Source organism: Hemiscyllium ocellatum, chromosome 22 (genome assembly GCF_020745735.1).
Source record: "Hemiscyllium ocellatum isolate sHemOce1 chromosome 22, sHemOce1.pat.X.cur, whole genome shotgun sequence".
Classification (NCBI taxonomy): Eukaryota; Metazoa; Chordata; class Chondrichthyes; order Orectolobiformes; family Hemiscylliidae; genus Hemiscyllium; species Hemiscyllium ocellatum.
Genome location: NC_083422.1, coordinates 40,878,369 through 40,897,575, shown reverse-complemented (window position 1 = coordinate 40,897,575; position 19,207 = coordinate 40,878,369). Strand labels below are relative to the sequence as shown.

The 19,207-nt window shown below is 41.4% G+C and overlaps 1 protein-coding gene across 1 annotated transcript in view; it reads right to left on the bottom strand.

The window, feature by feature from the left end:
- atrnl1b (attractin-like 1b) overlaps nt 1–6,448 on the bottom strand; it is a 904,204-nt gene extending 897,756 nt beyond the window's left edge. Inside the window, exon 1 of the mRNA XM_060841800.1 lies at nt 6,168–6,448. Within this exon, the coding sequence (XP_060697783.1) occupies nt 6,168–6,448 (281 nt within the window). The remainder of the gene's footprint in view (nt 1–6,167) is intronic.
- Nucleotides 6,449–19,207: the final 12,759 nt, after the last annotated feature.

The window sequence follows — 19,207 nt, the reverse complement described above, 5'->3', positions numbered from 1 at the left end:
CACAACTTCAGTACAGCCTGCAGTTTTGGTCACTTCATTACAGAAAACGTTGCAATTATACTACCAAGGGTACAGTGCAGATTTTTGAAGATGTCATCATCAGGTGTAGGAAAATTAGCTATGGAAAAATTATTGCATGAGCTCCTTAGAACAGAGGAGGCTGAGGGGAAATGTGATTAAGATGGTCAAGGGGTCTCTGATTTATGCATGTGATCCCTTAGAGAGGTATAATTTTGAGAGATCCAACTGTGAACATTACAAATAGCTGCTTTACTACATCCCCCATTATATTCTGACTTGCGTACAAATCAATTTACAAACAGAATGCAGTACAAAATCCATTCACAACCTGGGACTGTTTGTACACAATCGAGTGGGGCCTCAATACTGTGGATGGGAAGTGCCTATTTTCCTGAGCAGCAAGGTCAGCGACTTGGGGAATAGACGTAAAGTGATCAGCAGAGAAATGAGAGAGAAAGGAAGAAAAATGTCTTAACCCAAAAGGCTGTAGAGGGGTCTGGATCACTGCCTGAAAAAGGTTAAATGCAAAAACCTTTAATTCATTTCAAAAGATGTATGGATATGTACCTTAAGTACTGTAACCACAGGGCTAAGACTGAAGGTTGAAAAGTGGGACTTGACGTGGTTTGTTCCATTCTTTAGCTGCTGTAGGCATTGAGTCAACTGAACATTTTCTGTGCAGTAAACTTTGGGTTCAGTATGAAATCAAGACCACATTTCCTGTGATAATATTGAATATAGCTAGATTTTCTTTCAGCGTTCAAGCACAAATTGGCAATAGCATGATCCTTAGTTAACGGTGGATATCAAGAAAGATCACTCAATGACATGTTAAAACTAGTAAGCTAAAACAATGCAAAGGGACTCTCCTTACTTTAATCCTGGAACATACTCTAAGTTTAAATATCTGAGCAAATCGAATTTGTTTCACTGACATAATAGAGAAGGCTCATCATTTGAAATCAACACAATCCAAAAAATACTGGAGTGTGAAGCAAAGAAATCAATCAAGACCTAAAACAGATTATCTGGGCATTACCTCAAACCATTTCTTGCAAGATAAATTGGCTACCATGTTTTCTCTACTCAAGTAGTAAATACACATCAAAACACTTCATTTACTTTAAAGATCTAGACGATAACCGGAGGATATATAAAGCTTTTATAAATTTGATATTTACTCCTTAACAATTCAGAGAAAATTGCCCTCTCAAAATAGAAATAATCTCTCACCACCTCCTCCCACCAAGCATGGCAATGTTTATGCAGAGATAAAATCATTTTAATAAGCTTGACTTACTATACTATATGGCTGCAAATACTATCAAACCATACAAACTGAAAAATGTGGGTCAGTTCTCTCTTTTAATCCAAGCTCAAGATTGTACCATTTAAAAATAGCTACACTGAAATTAGAATATGAGGTGTAAAGCAAATTTAATTGCCCACCCCACTTTATTAAAAAAGCATTCCTAGCACCAACAGAAATTGCTATTTTTAACCTCCAGAATTGTATCATATTCAGTTTGATGCAATTTCTTAGTAACAAATCAGAGCGGTCAGAAATAAAATTAAGTGTTCCCATGTAGTTACTGTAGTTGCATCATCTAATTAGACTTTTGAAGCCTCCAAAAAAAAATTAGGAATAATTTATACACAATATAATGTGAATGACTGGTAAGGGCAATCACAATTCCGAAGGGTCCATAAGACACAGGAACAGAAAATAGGCCATTCAGCCCATCTAGTCTGCTCCACTACTCATTAATGGCTGATAGGTTCTTAATTTGTAAAGGGAATCAAGGGTCATGGGGAGAAGGTGGGAGAGTGGGGTTGAGAAACCTATCTCAGTCATAAACATACTCAATGACCTGGTCTCTACAGCCTTCTGTGGCAATGAATTCCATAGATTCAACATTCTCTGGCTGAAGAAGTTCCTCCTTTTCTCCATTCTAAAATGTATTCCCTTTACTCGAAGGCTGTGCCCTCAAGTCCTAATCTCTCCGACCAATATCTACTCTATTCAGACCCCTCATCCTGCTAAACTTCATTCTGAATAGACCCAGCGTCTCAAACCTTCCTCATATATTCAGCTTTTTATTTCTGGGACCATTCTGGTGAACCACTAAACACACTCCAAGCCAGTACATTATTCCTGAGACACGGGCCCCAAAACTGCAGACAATACTCCAAATGTGGTCTGACCAGAGCTTCATAGAGTCTCAGAAGTACATCCCTGCTTTTATACTCAAGTCCTCTCAAATTAAATGCTATCATTGCATTTGCCTTTCTAACTCCTCTCAAAGGAAACTTGCAGGTTGAGTCAGAATCCTGGAGTAGAACTCCCAAGTCCCTACGCACTTCACACTTCTGAATTTTCGGCCTTTTAGAAAATAGTCCATGGCTCTATTCTTCCTAACAAAGTACATGGCCTCACATTTTCCCACATTGGGCAAAGAAATGGCAGATGAAGTACACTTAGGGCGGCACGGTGGCACAGTGGTTAGCACTGCTGCCTCACAGCGCCTGTCAGACCTGGGTTCAATTCCTGACTCAGGCGACTGACTGTGTGGAGTTTGCACGTTCTTCCCGTGTCTGCGTGGGTTTCCTCCGGGTGCTCCGGTTTCCTCCCACAGTCACAAAGATGTGCGGGTCAGGTGAATTGGCCAAGCTAAATTGCCCGTAGTGTTAGGTAAGGGGTAAATGTAGGGGTATGGGTGGGTTGCGCTTCGGCGGGTCGGTGTGGACTTGTTGGGCCGAAGGGCCTGTTTCCACACTGTAAGTCTAATCTAATCTAAAAATCTAATCTACACTCTTCTAATCTGTTCAAACCCTTCTGCAACCTTCGCACTTCCTCAATGCTACCTGTCCCTATACTTATCTTTGTATCATCTGCAAAATTAGCCAAACTTCCCTCAGTTCCTTCATCATGATCGTCATGTATAAAAAGTGAAAAGTTGTGGTCCCAGCACTAAGGCTTGTGGAACACCACTTGTCACCAAATGTCAACCTGAGGAGGACCCTTTCATCCCCACTCTTGGCTTTCTGCCAGACAGCCAAACTTCAATCCATGCTAGCACCTTGCCTCGAACACCATGGACCCTTACCTTACTCAGCAGTGGCACTTGTCAAAGGCCTTCTGGATGTCCAGGTGATCATATCCATTGGCTCTCTTGGTTTAACCTGCTCATTACTTCCTCAAAGAATTTCAGCAGCTTTGACAGGCATGACCTCCCCTTGATGAAACCATGCTGACTTTGCACTATTTTACCACACGTTTCCAAGTATTCAGAAATCTCATCCTTCACAATGGACTCTAGGATCTTACTCATGACCAAGATGAGGCTAATCAGTCTGTAACTTTCCGTCTTTTGCCTTACTCCCTTTTTAAACAGGGGTCACATTAGTCATTTTCCAGTCCTCTGGGACCGCCCCTGATTCTAACAATTACTGAAAGATCACCACTAATGCCTCCGCTATCTCCCTTAGAATTGACAGTGTGTTGCTGGAAAAGCACAGCAGGTCAGGCAGCATCCGAGGAGCAGGAAAATCGACATTTCCGGCCAGAGCCGATTAATTTTGGTGTCATTCCAGGCCGGGCTCCGGCCCAAAACGTCGATTTTCCTGCTCCTTGGATGCTGCCTGACCTGCTGTGCTTTTCCAGCAACACACTGTCAATTCTAAGGGAGATAGCGGAGGCATTAGTGGTGATCTTTCACACTCCCAACTCTGATCTCCAGAATCTGCAGACCTCACTATCTCCCTTAGAACTCTGGGGTATAGTCTATCTGGTCCAGGTGATTTATCCATCTTCAAGCCATTCATCCATCTTCATGCAAATCATCAAAACAATTCCATACATTATCAATTCATAATTTCATTCCATTCTCATTCATTCAACCATTGCCAAGGACATACATACACTTCTGCAGGAATTTGGTGGTCAGCATAATTTACATTTGAAATTACTGTGGGCTTTAATTTGTTTTTGTCTGCAGACTAGTACCACCTTACACTTAAGCTTATTGGGTCTTGCAGTTTTCACTGACTTATTTGAACCTTTCTATGCCAGAGCTTGGCTGATAGTACCAAATGCAGAGGACTATAAAATCTTGATGTGCCTATCTGATGAATTATTGGAAATCAGTGATTGTGGCATCAAGATATTTTGCTAGTCTCTGAACAACTGTGGATTTTCTGCCATAACACTAGATTGTTATGTGGCTACAATAACTAGCTGGCTCCCTGAAATCTCTGCTAAACTCTGGATTTGATGTGACCCACTTAACTGCACTGTAGATGTGTTGCACTTCGACAATTTGCAACCACTGTCAATTTGAAGAACCATTCTAACACATACTTCTCAACATCAATCCAGTGGATGGTCCTTATTCTGACGCTACATTTGTTCTGGACACTTTTCTTTCTCCATTCTCAAACCAGTTTTTTTATTCTAAATTTAACCAAAATTGCTTCTCAGCAGTTATTTGACATTTTGTCAAATGAAAAAAAACTTCATTCACAATAGTTTTGCTGGAGGATCGAATTCTTTTGGCCATCTCCAGCCATGCAAAGTCTGTCGTGTGGGTATTGCTTATATCTAACTTAAAACATAAGGCAAGGAAAATGGGCATTTCTAGGGCAAAATATTGAGGCTAGTTATTAATTGTTGCATAGCATTTTGTAGCTGGTTGGTGGTGGGGGAGGGAAGGAGAAAAATAAAGTTTAAAAAAAAACTTGGTGCATCAGTATATGCGTAAGTTTGATTTTTGGTTCCAAAATATTGTGTTTTATATACCACAATCATTGGTACATTTTTAATACGGTCCACTGCTCACAGACTGCAAAAACATGGCTTAGTGTCAATAATTTCTAACCCTAACCCAACCTCAAGGTATGACAGAAGTACAAACATCCAAATCAAACACAACCATCTTGCTCTCATTGTTAAGCAGCCAACCATATAATAATATTAGTGAAGGAGTGGGAGCAGATCGTCTGTCTACCCAAGAGGCCACAGAGACTACATGGCAAAAGAAGATAACTTTATTTTGGAGCAAGGGTGGAAATAGAATCAATTATATATACATTATATAGCACCTTCAAAAATGATAGAAACCAAGCATTTCAACTATTTTAAAGTACATTCATTATAAATTAAGAAAAAAAAGTCAATCCAGGTCAATCATGTTTAATTGGATATCTACAAAAGCTATGAAATGTAACAAATTTGGTGGACTTCAATTCTAGCCCTTCTGTTGACTACAACACAATTTGCATACAGTGAAAAGGAGAATTCATTCAATTCTCTCATCCTGAAAAGCCTCAGACTCTGAGCACAATAACTGTCAAGTCTAGACATAACATTAGCACCATGAAAAATATTTTTAAAAATCAATTGCCTAAGGGAAGAGAAAGCTTTGTGCCAGATTTAAAGGGGATGGGTTTTAGGTGAAACGATCACTTGTAATGTTTTAATTTGCATGCTGCCTCGACAAGAGGAACTTTATGGTACCAAGTCGAAAAATGAAACAGCTATTCTAAGAAAAGTAACTACAACAAAATTTTGCAGTTATGCAATAACAAACACAATGGCAGAAAATATAAAGACAAGGTGCAGCAAGATGGTTAACATTCCAATATCGCTCGGGAGGTTTCAATTGTTATTTCAAGACTTCTTGTCAATATTTCATACAGCCAGAGGCCTGAACTCCGATGTCTGCAATCGGTTTTATACATCATTAATACGGGTAAGTAAGTTTGAAGATGAAGAATTGCAATAAAATATATCCTGTGACTGGCCTGAGAGCTGTTTAAACCATGGAAATAATTGCAAAATCCTTGTTCACTGCAATGGAAATAATGCAGTGTCAAAGTTGGAATTTATAAATTGTTCAAGAGTATACTTAGATGTCAATTGGTTATTCCCAGACTCCAAAATGTGTATTCTTTCCGACATTACAACCTGGTTAACGAAAACGCCCACTTGAAATGCCATTATTTAAATTCCAACTGATGCTCACTTTACGATCAAACATACAATTGTATTGAAAATGCACCTCATTACGGAAAAGAAATTCGCAGCACCATCAAATTGATTCTAAATAAAATATAAGAGAGGATAACATGAAACCAGTTGTTCTTACTTGAATCTACCCCCGCAGTGTTGACACTGTTCGCCGACCCATCCTTGGTCACAGATGCAGCTCCCATTCACACATCTCCCGTAGATACACGGCGTCTTGTCGCAGTCTCGGCAAAACCCCACACGGGCCGACACCACCAGGTAGAGGAGAGCATAGCAGATACCGGAGCGGTAAGGATCCGGGCCGTCCCGGACTGCCACCGCCGAGGGCCCTTTACTCCAGCTCAAGCGACTCAATCCCGGACCGGTTTGCGGGTTCCCACCACCGTTTGCAGCCGCCATTTTAATCTGGTGTATTTCAGTTACCAGAGCCCTCCCTCCCCCCCAAAAAAATTCCCTCCCCTCGACTCCACTTACCCCCCAGCCCCCTATTCAACCAGCCGGGACTCTTTCCTCGATAAAACAAACTGACCACCTCCGAAAGCCGAGGAACTTTTAAAATTGTTTTCTTCAAAGAAATTGTTAAAATTATTTAAAACGATTTGCCCTTTTAAGCAGGAAATAAAATTCTTTTATGTTTTTATTTTAATATTTTTTAGAGATTAAAAATACGCTGAGCTCGATTAAAGAGACTTCAGGTGAACCGCTGAGCTTTTAAAACGTCTGCAAAAAGTCAGCCAAGATGTGTTGAGGGTATTAAGAAGTACGGAGACAAGGGGGAACTCCAAGCCTGTTCATTATGACAGAATTCTAGCTTATCCATATGTGTAGTCTTTAAAAATGAAAACAGGAAGAGACCACTTCGACTGTTCTGCTTTTGTGGCTAAATAAAGCCAACATCCTTTGCAACCTCGGTCAGCTAGCCCGGGGTGCAGCTTTCAACTGCACAGCTCCGGCTCCAGAACTTTCTTCCCCCCCTCCTTCTGCTCGAGCTGCCACAAAGCTGTTAATTAAAGGGGCAGTGCACGGAGAGCTGCGCATGTGCGAATCCCAGTAAACAACAAAGTTTTCCATACGCATTACGTTCCCTGTTAGGCTTCTCCTGAAACTAATGTTGTCGATCAACTTGATTGACCCCTTTCATTCAAAAAAGCCAGATCTTAACAACATTTTTAATATAATTATGACGGTGTTTTTCTTCAGGACTTAATGGTTCCACTAAATTTTTCAATTATTATCAAAGATGTTCAGCAATGTGTTGTCGGGATTTCACTCTTCTCATTTGGCTTGAGTAAGTTTTTTTTTGTTTTATTAATTGCGCTTACAAGATTTTCGAAGGTTTCAGCAGCAGTGGGGAACGGACTTGCAGTGTTTGAAAGTATTGTAGGGATTGCTGGATTTCGATGGCTAGAAAGGAAAAACTTGCATTTCGGTGTTTCATTACACCATGATGTCCCGAATTGTTTTACAACAAACGAAGTAAGTTTGTCTTTGTTGTCGCAACGTAGGAATGTTAATTAGGGATATTTCTACAGTATGACACCAACTGCACGGGGAAGATGTGAGGGCTGGCAACACTGGGAGTTGAATGAATGATGCCACTGTTTGTAAGAGCAACCACATTTTTGGATTCTGGCGCATTGGGGATTAAGGTATCACAGTATGGTATCACGAGGAATTGTGGGGAGTGACATGTTAATTTTACAGTCATAGAGATATACGGCACAGAAACACCCTTCAGTCCAACTTGTCCATGCCGACCAGATATCCCAACCCTAAACAAGTCCCACTTGCCAGCATCTGGCTCATATCTCTCCAAACCCTTCCTATTCATATACCCATCCAGATGCCTTTTAAATGTTGTAATTGTACTAGCCTCGACCACTTCCTCTGGCAGCTCATTCCATACATGCATCACCCTCTGCATGAAAAAGTTGCCCCTAAGGTCTCTTTTATATCTTTCCCCTCTCACCCAAAACCTATACCCTCTAGTTTTGGACACCCCACCCCAGGGAAAATACTTTGTCTATTTATCCTATCCATGCCCCTCATGATTTTATAAACCTCTATATGGTAACCCTCAGCTTCTGACACTCTAGGATAAACAGCCCTTTTCCTATTCAATCTCTCCCTATAGCTTAATCACCTTGGCTGACATCTAGGAGAATGCATTATCCTTCAGTTCACAAACCAATACAGTTTTCATTTCAACTTACAAAGCTTTGCAGAAATATATAAAAATGGCAACAGCCAGCAGTAGGTCACAATAACTGTCATAAAGTCATAGAGATGTACGGCATGTAAACAGACCCTTTGATCCAACTCATCCATGCCAATCTGATATTCTAAATTAATCTAGTCCCATTTTCCAGCACTTGTCCCATATCCCTCAAAATCCTTCCTATTCATACACATTCCAGATGTGTTTTAAATGCTGTAATTGTGCCAGCCTCCACCACGTCTTCTGGCAGCTCATGCCATGAAAGTACCACCCGCTGCATGAAAAAATTGTTCCTTAGGTCTCTTTTTATCTTTTCCCTTTCACCCTAAACCTACGCCCTCTAGTTCTGGATTCTCCTACCCCAGGGAAACAACCTTGTCTATTTACCCTATCCATGCCCCTCATGATTTTATAAACCTCTATAAGGTCACCCCTCAGCTTCCGACGCTCTAGGGTAAACAGCCCCAGCCTCTTCCTCTAGGTCAAATCCTCCAACCGTTGTAACATCGTTGTAAACTGTCAAATTGAACATAGCATTTTCTCTCTCTCCTTCATTCATCCTCAAACAGACAGGTCATCACAACACATTTAAGTAAAACAGCAAGGAACAACCTTGCATCTAGAATCCAAATGGGTTGAGGTGAAAACTAACAAGGGGAAGAAGTCACTGAGGAGCAGTGTATTAACCTCCTTTCTGTACCTGTTCTGCAGGACAGAAAATAAATCAAGAGATAATGAAGGCATGAGAAGGAGACGGTTCGCTAAGTATGGGTGACCTCAGTTTTCTTGCAGAAGGGGAAAATCAAATTACAAAGATCGCCATGAGGAAGGATTCAAGACAGTTTTCTGGAACAGTATGTTGTGGATCCAACCAGGAATCAGGCCATTTTGGATTTGATAATGTGTAATGGTAATAATGGTAATAAGGCAGGTTGAACAAATTGTTTCCAAGTAAACGATCTCCTAGGGAGTAGTGAGGTTAACATGGTAGAATTTATCATTGAATTTGTGATTGAGAAATGTGGATCGGAAACAACTATGCTAAACTTAAATAAGAGTAATTACTCAGGATAAGGGTTGAGTTGGCTGGAATGGACTGGAAATAATGGTTGAAGTGCAATGACAGATATTTATGAAAAATATTCATGACTCTCAGTAAAATTACATCCCAGTCAGGAAGAAGGATTCTGGAAAGGGAATATACCAATAGCGGTTTACAAAGGAAGTTCAGAAAAGTATCAAATTGAAAGAGGAAACATACAATATGGCAAAGATAAAACCAGAGTATTAGAAAAGTTTTAAAAGCCAACAAAAGATGACTAAAACAAAAGAGGGAGGAAATAAACTGAGGGCAAACTACAAAGTTATATGCACATGAACAGTAAGAGCTTCTTTTAGGTATATAACAAGGAAAAGAGAAACCAAAGTGAACATATCAACAGATTCTCCTGCTTCTCGGATGCTGCCTGGCCTGCTGTGTTTTTCCAGCATCATATGTTTCAACTCTGGTCTCCAGCATCTGCAGTCCTCACTTTCTCCTATTATATTCAGCGTGGACTGATTGGACTGAAGGGTCTGTTTCTGTGCTATATGACTATGACCCTATGACACAACAGGATAGTTCACACAAAAGTCCTCTTCAATTGCTTCTTCCCAATGGCTGGACAGTTCCTGTCAAAGTCCAATGCAGATTCCATCTATCAAGAGGCACTGTGCACACGATTTTCACAACAAGATAGGTCAAAAATGACAATCAATGCATCCATTATCTGTATAGCTATTTCTTTTACAAGTGTAGGATGCAACCCATCATGTTCGGAGGATTTAATAACCTTTAGCCCCATTACTTTCCATTATTACTAGCGATTGTTATTGTATTTCCCCCATTCCACCCTGGGGCCCCTTGATTATTTCATATTTTTTGGAGTGCTATTAGTGTCTTCTATGTTTTGGGCATAAGCCCTTCTTCGGAATGAGGTTGGTGTGCCAAGCGGGCTGAGATAAAAGGTAGGGGGGGAGGGAATTTGGGGGCGGGGTGCTGGGAATACGATAGGTGGAAGGAGGTGAAGGTGAGGGTGATAGGCCAGAGAGGGGTTGGGGGCAGAGAGGTCGGGAAGAAAATTGCAGGTCAAGAGGACGGTGCTGAATCCGGGGATTGGAGCTGACATAAGGTGGGGGGGAGGGGAAATGAGGAAGCTGGAGAAATCTACATTCATCCCGTGTGGTTGGAGGGTTCCTAGGCGGAAGAACATAATCCCAATGTCCCTCAACATTTCTTATTCATGTACTTATCCAAATGCTCTCTTAAACATTGTAACTCAACGCTCTGGAAGTTCATTCAACACACAAATCACTTGTAGACAGTAGGAAAATCTGTCTGAAGTTATTACAAGCAGTTTTATCTATTTTTTGAAGATGGTCACAATTAAAGTGACTTGGCAGTTTGTTGGAATGCTCTGCACTTTCTAAAGAATCATCTTTTGATACCAAGAGTGCATCTGTACTTCATTTTATTACTTAAGCAGGAATTTCATCTGCACTGGTTCATTTGCCACTGTCAAATGCCCTTTTCAACCTCATGTTGTGATGAGGTAGTGGCTGGATAGCGCATGTTCTTGGATGTGGTCAAGACCATCTACTTCAGCCACTGAGTCTTGGTTGAGGATATCCTGGAAGTGCTCCTTCCAATGAATGCTGACCTCCTACTGTCCTTAATGTAGACAGGCAGGAGGCTGGAAGAACACAGCAAGCCAGGCAGCATCAGGAGGTGCAGAAGTCAACGTTTCGAGTGTACCCCTTCTTCAAGACTGGGGGTGGGCGTGGAGGGAGCTGCAGATAAAGGGGAAGTGGGGGCAGGCTGGTGAAGTGGGGATAGTGAAGACAGGTAGAGGTCCCACCTCCCCATTTATCTGCAGTTCTCCCCACACCCACTCCCAGTCCTGAAGAAGGGTTACACCCAAAACGTCTGCACTTCCTGATACTGCCTGGCTAGCTGTGTTCTTCCAGCCTCCTGCATGCTCACTTTGGATTGCAGCATCTGCAGTTTTTTGTCTCTATCCTTAATGAGCACAATTCTGTTCTTAGTTGTCAGTGGGGTAGATCCTCGAGTGCTCACACTATAATTCTACTGAAGAATCTACAAATGTCATGGTTGTGGGTGATTTGCTTTATTTCCTGTGCTCCTTCCAACAACATCATTATTTAATTCACAATTATTTTGTTGGACCTCGGCCTTCATTTGTCGTTAGACCTGCTTTCTTTCATTTGTAATTTTGTGGTTTAGGAGCATCTTCTGCTTGAGATTTAGTAACTTCTAGATCTCCTGGGGATTCTTGTCAAACTAGCCTGGTTGCTTCCTGACAGAGAAACCTGGAGTCTCCTTACAAATGTTACTTATATTGGATTTAAGGTTAGAGCAGATTCAGTGGATGTCCTGTAGTTCTTTTAATTTGACTATTGCTATGGTGACTGGAGGCACTAACTGAGTTAGCCTTCTTTACACAGTCCTAGAGTCCTAAGATATTGAATTTTCTGTGGCAGTATTTCTGCTACCAACACTTTTCTTTGATCATGCTGATGGGTTAATAGATTAGACAATGATTGATCTAGCAGTTGTCAGCTCCTGTTGTGACACAGTTGATACAAACGTCATTGTAGTCCATCACTTGGGTGATGATTTGTCAAGCAGGTGCCAATGTCCAGAGCAAAGGTGTTGCGATAAGGTCTGGTGCTTGACTCTGATGAAATAGGGTATTTGTCATGACCAAATCATCCTCAAGGCATTTAGAGTCATAGAGATGTACAGCATGGAAACAGACCCTTCGGTCCAACCTGTCCATGACGACCAGATATCCCAACTCAATCTAGTCCCACCTGCCAGCACCCGGCCCATATCCCTCGAAACCCTTCCTATTCATATAACCATCCAAATGCCTCTTTAAATGTTGCAATTGTACCAGCCTCCACCACTTCCTCTGGTAGCTCATTCCATACACGTACCACCTCTGTGTGAAAAAGTTGGCCCGTAGGTCTCTTTTATATCTTTCCCTTCTCATCCTAAACCTATGCCCTTTAGTTCTGGACTCCCCGACCCCAGGGAAAAGACTTTGCCTATGTCCCTCATAAGTTTGTAAACCTCTATAAGTTCACCCCTCAGCCTCCGAAGCTCCAGGGAAAACAGCCCCAACCTGTTCAGCCTCTCCCTATAGCTCAAATCCTCCAACCCTGGCAACATCTTTGTAAATCTTTTCTGGACCCTTTCAAGTTTCACAACATCTTTCCGATAGGGAGGAGACAGAATTGCATGCAATATTCCAACAGTGGCCTAACCAATGTCCTGTACAGCTGCAACATGACCTCCCAACTCCTGTACTCAGTACTCTGACCAATAAGTGAAAGCATACCAACGGCCTTCTTCACTATCCTATCTACCTGTGATTCCACTTTCAAGGAGTTATGAACCTGCATTCCAAGGTCTCTTTGTTCAGTAACACTCCCTAGGACCTTATCATTAAGCGTATAAGTCTTGCTAAGATTTGCTTTCCCAAAATGCAGCACCTCGCATTTATCTAAATTAAACTCCATCTGCCACTTCTCAGACCATTGGCCCATCTGATCATGATCCTGTTGTGATCTGAGGTAACCTTTTTAGCTGTCCACTACACCTCCAATTTTGATGTCATCTGCAAACTTACAAACTCTGCCTCTTATACTCACACCCAAGTCATTTATATAAATGACAAAAAGTAGTGGACCCAGCACCCACCCAGCACATTTGTCAGCAAAGGAGCCTTCTCTCTTTCTTGGTATGCCATTTTTTACAGCCAGCAGCAGCTTCCTTTGAATAAATGCACCTCCACTTTAATAGGGAATGGTTGCCTTCAAAAGCTGAAAACTAGCTAGAACATGTAGTGGCCATAAGTTCTGCTTAATCTTCTCTTGAGAATCCATCAAGTAGCTATACATTGATGCAACTGGACACAAACAGAAATGTTGAGAATGATATTTTACTGAGTGAGTGCAATTTATAAATAACTAACCTTGGATTCTTCTTAATCTCTGACCAAAATTGATTTAACAGTAATGGAAATTAGAGAGTCTATGTCTTAAATCTTGGGCAGGATATTCTTGCCCCCTTCTGAACCATGTTGCTAAAATAAAATGAAGGTCAGCCTCTCTTTTGGGAGGAATTTAATCGTCCCTGGAATGGACTAAGATACAGAAGGGTAATGTAAGCAGGCATAAAGGCAAGAACGGAGAGTTCTTTGGATGGGGCAGGGATGGGCCTCCTGTTTGGCCACTGTCTGCAAGAGGTCCACACTAGCAGAAATGGCAGCCCCTGGAAGAGGATTTGCTCCTCAACCTCCAAACTGATCCCTGACCCCACTTTATTCCACCTCACCAGATCTTACCGTTCTTAGCAACGCAGACATACTTCCACGACTTCTTGTCCATGATTGCTTCTTGTCCCCAACCTCCTACAGCCATAGCAGTCGATCAGCCGGTAGTAAATGTTTACTGACATCTGATTGGCCTCTGCTACCATGTCATCCTTCTACCGCAAAATGACCCAGTTGAAAAATTGAATAGCAGACCTGGCATGAATCCCAGTGGTAAATGTGAGTGCACAGTTCTGGCCAGAACAGATGTATGGCTTCCAATCCTAACCAATCCAATGGCAGATTCTAAATTAATGGTGAAGGTGAATGCACAGATCTGGCTGAGAACAGATGATTACCATTAAACATAAATAAAATCTTATCTCTGTTGCAGACAGGCATGTGGAGTTTGTCCTGTTCTTTAAGAAATTGGAATTCACTTGCTTTGGGGATTTTTTTCATTGATGTCTTTTTTACTCGGACAGTGTGAAAACGTGCAATCACTGAACTTCATCACCGCTTCACAGCATATTATGGAAAATTAAAAGTGTGTTGCAAATGTTGTCCCAGAGTTACATGCAGCTCCCGAAGGAGAATTAAGGCTTGTGGTTGTGCAATAAAAATAAGTGCATGGGTCATGACCTAGGAACACAAGGAATAAATGACATGGTAAGCTTACTAACATCCTGAAAATAATGTCCCACAGGACTTGAATAAGAGAGAATTCTCCAGATAGCAAATTGCTAGCATTCAAACAGTTGAAGCCTTTGGTGATATCTCTCTGTAATTAGCTGCTGTGGGTTTTGTCAGAGCATTGTTGGATAATGTAGATTTTATTTTGCATTGTGAGCAAACATTGAGCCTCTGATTGGTATTACCAGATGGCCTTTTGAGATTAGTAATTCACTGGCTAGGGAATCATTGATTCATATATTCTGCCATTTTATGCTACAGCAACATCAGTAACCTTTATTGTACAATCACCACTTTAGAAGCATTACATTTATACATAATTATAGACATTAAAACAACAAATTAACCATTATGTGGTCCATTCAGTTTTATCTAGGTGTTCACATTTTGAATACTAATGCGCCGAAAATCTGACACAACCTTTGCCCAATATAGTTGCCAGGAAATATTTGATGGTTTCTGACCCTTCTAGAATATAAAGGGCAGGAAATGATCACAAGCAAGAGATCCCAGGTCATTAGTGGACGCATTCTGGGCACCCAGTGTCATCCAGTAGTCAAGATTATCAGTAGTGGTTGTTGGTTCTGGGGTTAATACCAGACTTTTTACCACTCTCACACAATAAGTGTCTTGTAAGGGAGCACTTTAGAAATAGAGAAAAGTTTTTGGAGGCACCACCAGCAATCCCGGCCTGGATGCAAAGTGAGGCCCACAACTGCTAAACAGAACCTTGATTTAGCAGAGTCACCAGATGAACCATATATTGTACTTTAATAGGCCTCTTAAAGTTTGTAGAGACAGAAATCCTCATAGCAGGATACTTTAGGGCGGCATGGTGGCACAGTGGTTAGCACTGCTGCCTCACAGCGCCAAGGACCTGGGTTCAATTCCCGACTCAGGCGACTGACTGTGTGGAGTTTGCACGTTCTCCCCGTGTCTGCGTGGGTTTCCTCCGGGTGCTCCGGTTTCCTCCCACGGTCCAAAGATGTGCGGGTCAGGTGAATTGGCCATGCTAAATTGCCCATAGTGTTAGGTAAGGGGTAAATGTAGGGATATGGGTGGGTTGCGCTTCGGCGAGTCGGTGTGGACTTGTTGGGCCAAAGGGCCACACTGTACGTCTAAACTAAACTAAAAGAAAACTTCGTCATTGGATATGTCCTCTCTTTCAACAATCTTTGTTTTGCTTGATCATTAGATCAATCAATTACTCCAGATAAGTTTGAAACCTGGGGGCATCATGGAACTAATCTAATCTATGTCATTTTAGACTGTTGCTGAAATAATAAATAGAATATACTGAAAACACAATACAACATTGGTCTAAAGTCTTGTATTTCTTGAAACAATAAAACAATTTATTGCAGCTGTTTTAAATTTTACATCTTAACATAGAGAAACCCAGTTCTTTAATAGGTGAGGTTTTGGTAAGTTACTGTACTTTCAACATACATTTACTGAAATATCATTTATAGGTGACGCAGAGTACAGTATCCCTGTTAATTCCTTTAATGCAACAATTTTACATTTACGTCATTACCAACCAATAGTAGAGGAAATGTATTCAAATATGAATAGAGTTCATTGCAATTATGGTTTTCTATTTACATTGAAGACAACATCCATTTTGATTGAAACACCTACCTTTGTCAGAGAATTTTGCCAATCATCTTTCACTAAGTAAGTCTAATAATTTGTATGGAAACACTATTCTAATTAACCCATTTATTTGGAAGAGAGAAGTTGGGGAGGGATTTATTGAAGTATTCAGAGACATGAGATTTCTAGATAGAGCAAGTTGAAAAGACCTTCTCCCATGGGTTTTGGGTCAATAACCAGGATGCGTAGATTGTGAGTAAAAGGATAAATTGGAGGGAATTTGAGAGGAACCTTTTTCATGCAGAGAATGGCAGGACACTTCACATCAGTAACTGAAAGAGTGGTGGAAACACAAAGCCTCATTTAAGAAATACTTGGATTTGCATTTAAAATACCATTGCTTAAGAGAAAGTCTGCAAAGTGAGATAGGACTGCATACCTACTTCTTGGCCAGTATGAGTATGAGAGGCTGAATAGCCTCTTTCTAAATTTCTTTGGCTGGTACTTTTCCAATTTTTGACTGAGTTTGGGATGATTGCATTAGGTACAATTAACACACTGCTTCCACCAACAAGATACCTCACTATATCACACACTTATCACTTCATTAGGAGCTGTAGACAGCACATACGCAAGTTGCTCATTCTATCTCACGCAACACTGATATGTCAGGTTGCTTGAAGCAGCTGGTCAGTCAGAGGCTGGCAGCATTTACAACAAACGATTTGGGGATGCCGGTGTTGGACTGGGGTGTACCAAGTTAAAAATCACACAACACCAGGTATAGTCCAACAGGTTTAATTGGAAGCACACTAGCTTTCAGAGCAGCGCTCCGAAAGCTAGTGTGCTTCCAGTTAAATCTGCAGAACTATAACCTGGTGTTGTGTGATTTTTAACTTTGTACAACAAACATACTCTGGAGAGGATCGAGGAGTGAGAAGGTTATTCAGGTTTTCTTTCTTTTTGAATTATTCGGGTTGTGGAGGCATAAGGTTCAGGGAGTTGGAGACAAAGACATAAGGGTAGATATCCAAGGCCTGGTCCCTATCCAGACTCTGAATACCCTCAAAATGAGGCAATTGAAGGCACCTCCCCAATTCTGCAGTCTGTTTGCCATATGGCTTCCCAGTGGGGAAACTAGCCACTTTTCTTGCCCATGGGGGAAGTCGGTGATGAAGAAGGTTACCTGATAACAATTCAATGTTTGTGCACTGACAAAACCTGGACAATCCATCCTCATGCCCTGCTTCCTGTAAGGATTCCATTCCATTTCCCAGTTTCGCTGTCTCCGTTACATCTGTTCTGATGTGCACTGGAAATGTGCACCTCTTTCCGCAGCTGAGAATTTTCCACAGTCAACGCAGCCCTTAGTCATGTCTGACCCATTTCCTGCATTTCGAACCTGATCTCTTCTTTTCCCTCACACAGAAATGATGAGGACTCCTTGGTCTTTACTTTCCACGTATCAGCCTTCACATCCAAAGGATCATAAGCCACTATTTCCACCACCTCCAGCAGGATACCACCTACAGACATTTATTCCCCTCCTCTCCCTTATTAACATTCTGCAGGGACGATTCCCTCAGGACATCCAAGTTCACTCCTCCTTCACTCTCAACACTTTCCCACACCCCAATGCCACCATCCAAAGCAATTGCAGAATGTGCAACACTTGCCCGTTTGCCGCTGTCCTCCTCACTATCCAAGGCTTCATTACCCATCTCTAGTCCTGTCATGATATGGTTTGCTTCCAGCACAGCCAACTCATTTTCATCCATTAATAGCCCCTATTATCATAATCTAGTTTTACTTCTTCGCTGGCACTACTATCAACAATCTCTGTCACTCTCTCTCTCACTCTCTCTCTCTCTCTCCCCGTCTCTCTCCCTCTCCCAGGCGTGCTACTTAAGATTTAGCTGTATTTCTGAGCTTACAAGTTGTAAAAGAAAGTAGATGGTATACCCAATAATTAACAGAAAATTGCATTTTCATTTTAAAATATGATTTACGTCATTCAGTTGGTGATAGGGTGAGGCATTGGAATACTGAATGCTCCATCATTAACACAGTGTCATAGAAATGTACAGCACAGAAACAGACCCTTTGGCCTAACTTGTCCATGCTGAACAGATATCTTAAATTAATCTAGTCCCATTTGCCAGCACTTGGCCCATATTCCTCTAAACGCGTCCTATTCATATACCCATCCAGCTGCCTTTTAAATGCTGTAATTATTCCAGCCTCCACCATTTCCTGTGGCAGCTCATTCCATACATTCACCACCATCTGCTTGAAAAAGTTGCCCCTTACATCCCTTTTAAATCTTTCCCCTTTCACCCTATGCCCTCCATTTCTGGACTCCCCCACCCTAGGGTAAAGATCTTGTATATTTTCCTTATCCATGCCCCTCATGATTTTATAAACCTCTACAAGGTCACCCCTTACCTCTGACGCTGCAGGGTAAACAGCCCCAGTCTATTCGACCTCTCTCTATATATGAAGTCCTCCAACCCTGGCATCATCCTTAAATCTTTTCTGAACTCCTTCAATTTTCACAACCTCTTTTTGTAGGAGGCAGACCAGAATTACACACAGTATTCCAGAAGTGACCTAACCCATGTCCTGTACAGCCACAACATTACCTCCCAACTCCTGTACTCAATGCTCTGACTAATAAAGGAAATGCCTTCTTCACTATCCTACCTACCTGCAAGTCCATGCAACAGCAGTGAAACAAAAATGATTACCATGAAATTGGAATTGGTAACAACTATCGTTTAGGTGTTAATAATGCCTTTTGAGGTCAAACTAACTATTACAATAGTTGTGTCCTCTGGAGTAAGTCACACAGGATGTCACATTGATGTGGCTGTTGGCACTTGTGTAGTCAACAACTATGAAACATATTCAGAATAGGTAGATCATAACACCAGTCAGTGTGCAACATTGAATTAATTTTACAACCTAAAGGGAAATGTCCAATTGATGTGTGACTATAGTCAGAGATCTTAATCATCATCTGAAGAAGGGCAAGTTTCCCTTGCTCATTTCTTCATGCCTCACAATCCTTTGTTTTCCTGTTCACTTACTTGTAAGAGTCTCTCATGTTCATCATGAATGAGCCATCAGCATGATGGTTAGGAAAAAGAGGTTTTAAGGAAGCTTTTTACTGCTTTCCTCATGTATACCACTAGTTTCAGTTTAATTCACATTAATTTAACCCTTCAACCCTTTACATTGAGGTATAGGGACACCTATGACTTCTTCCAGATA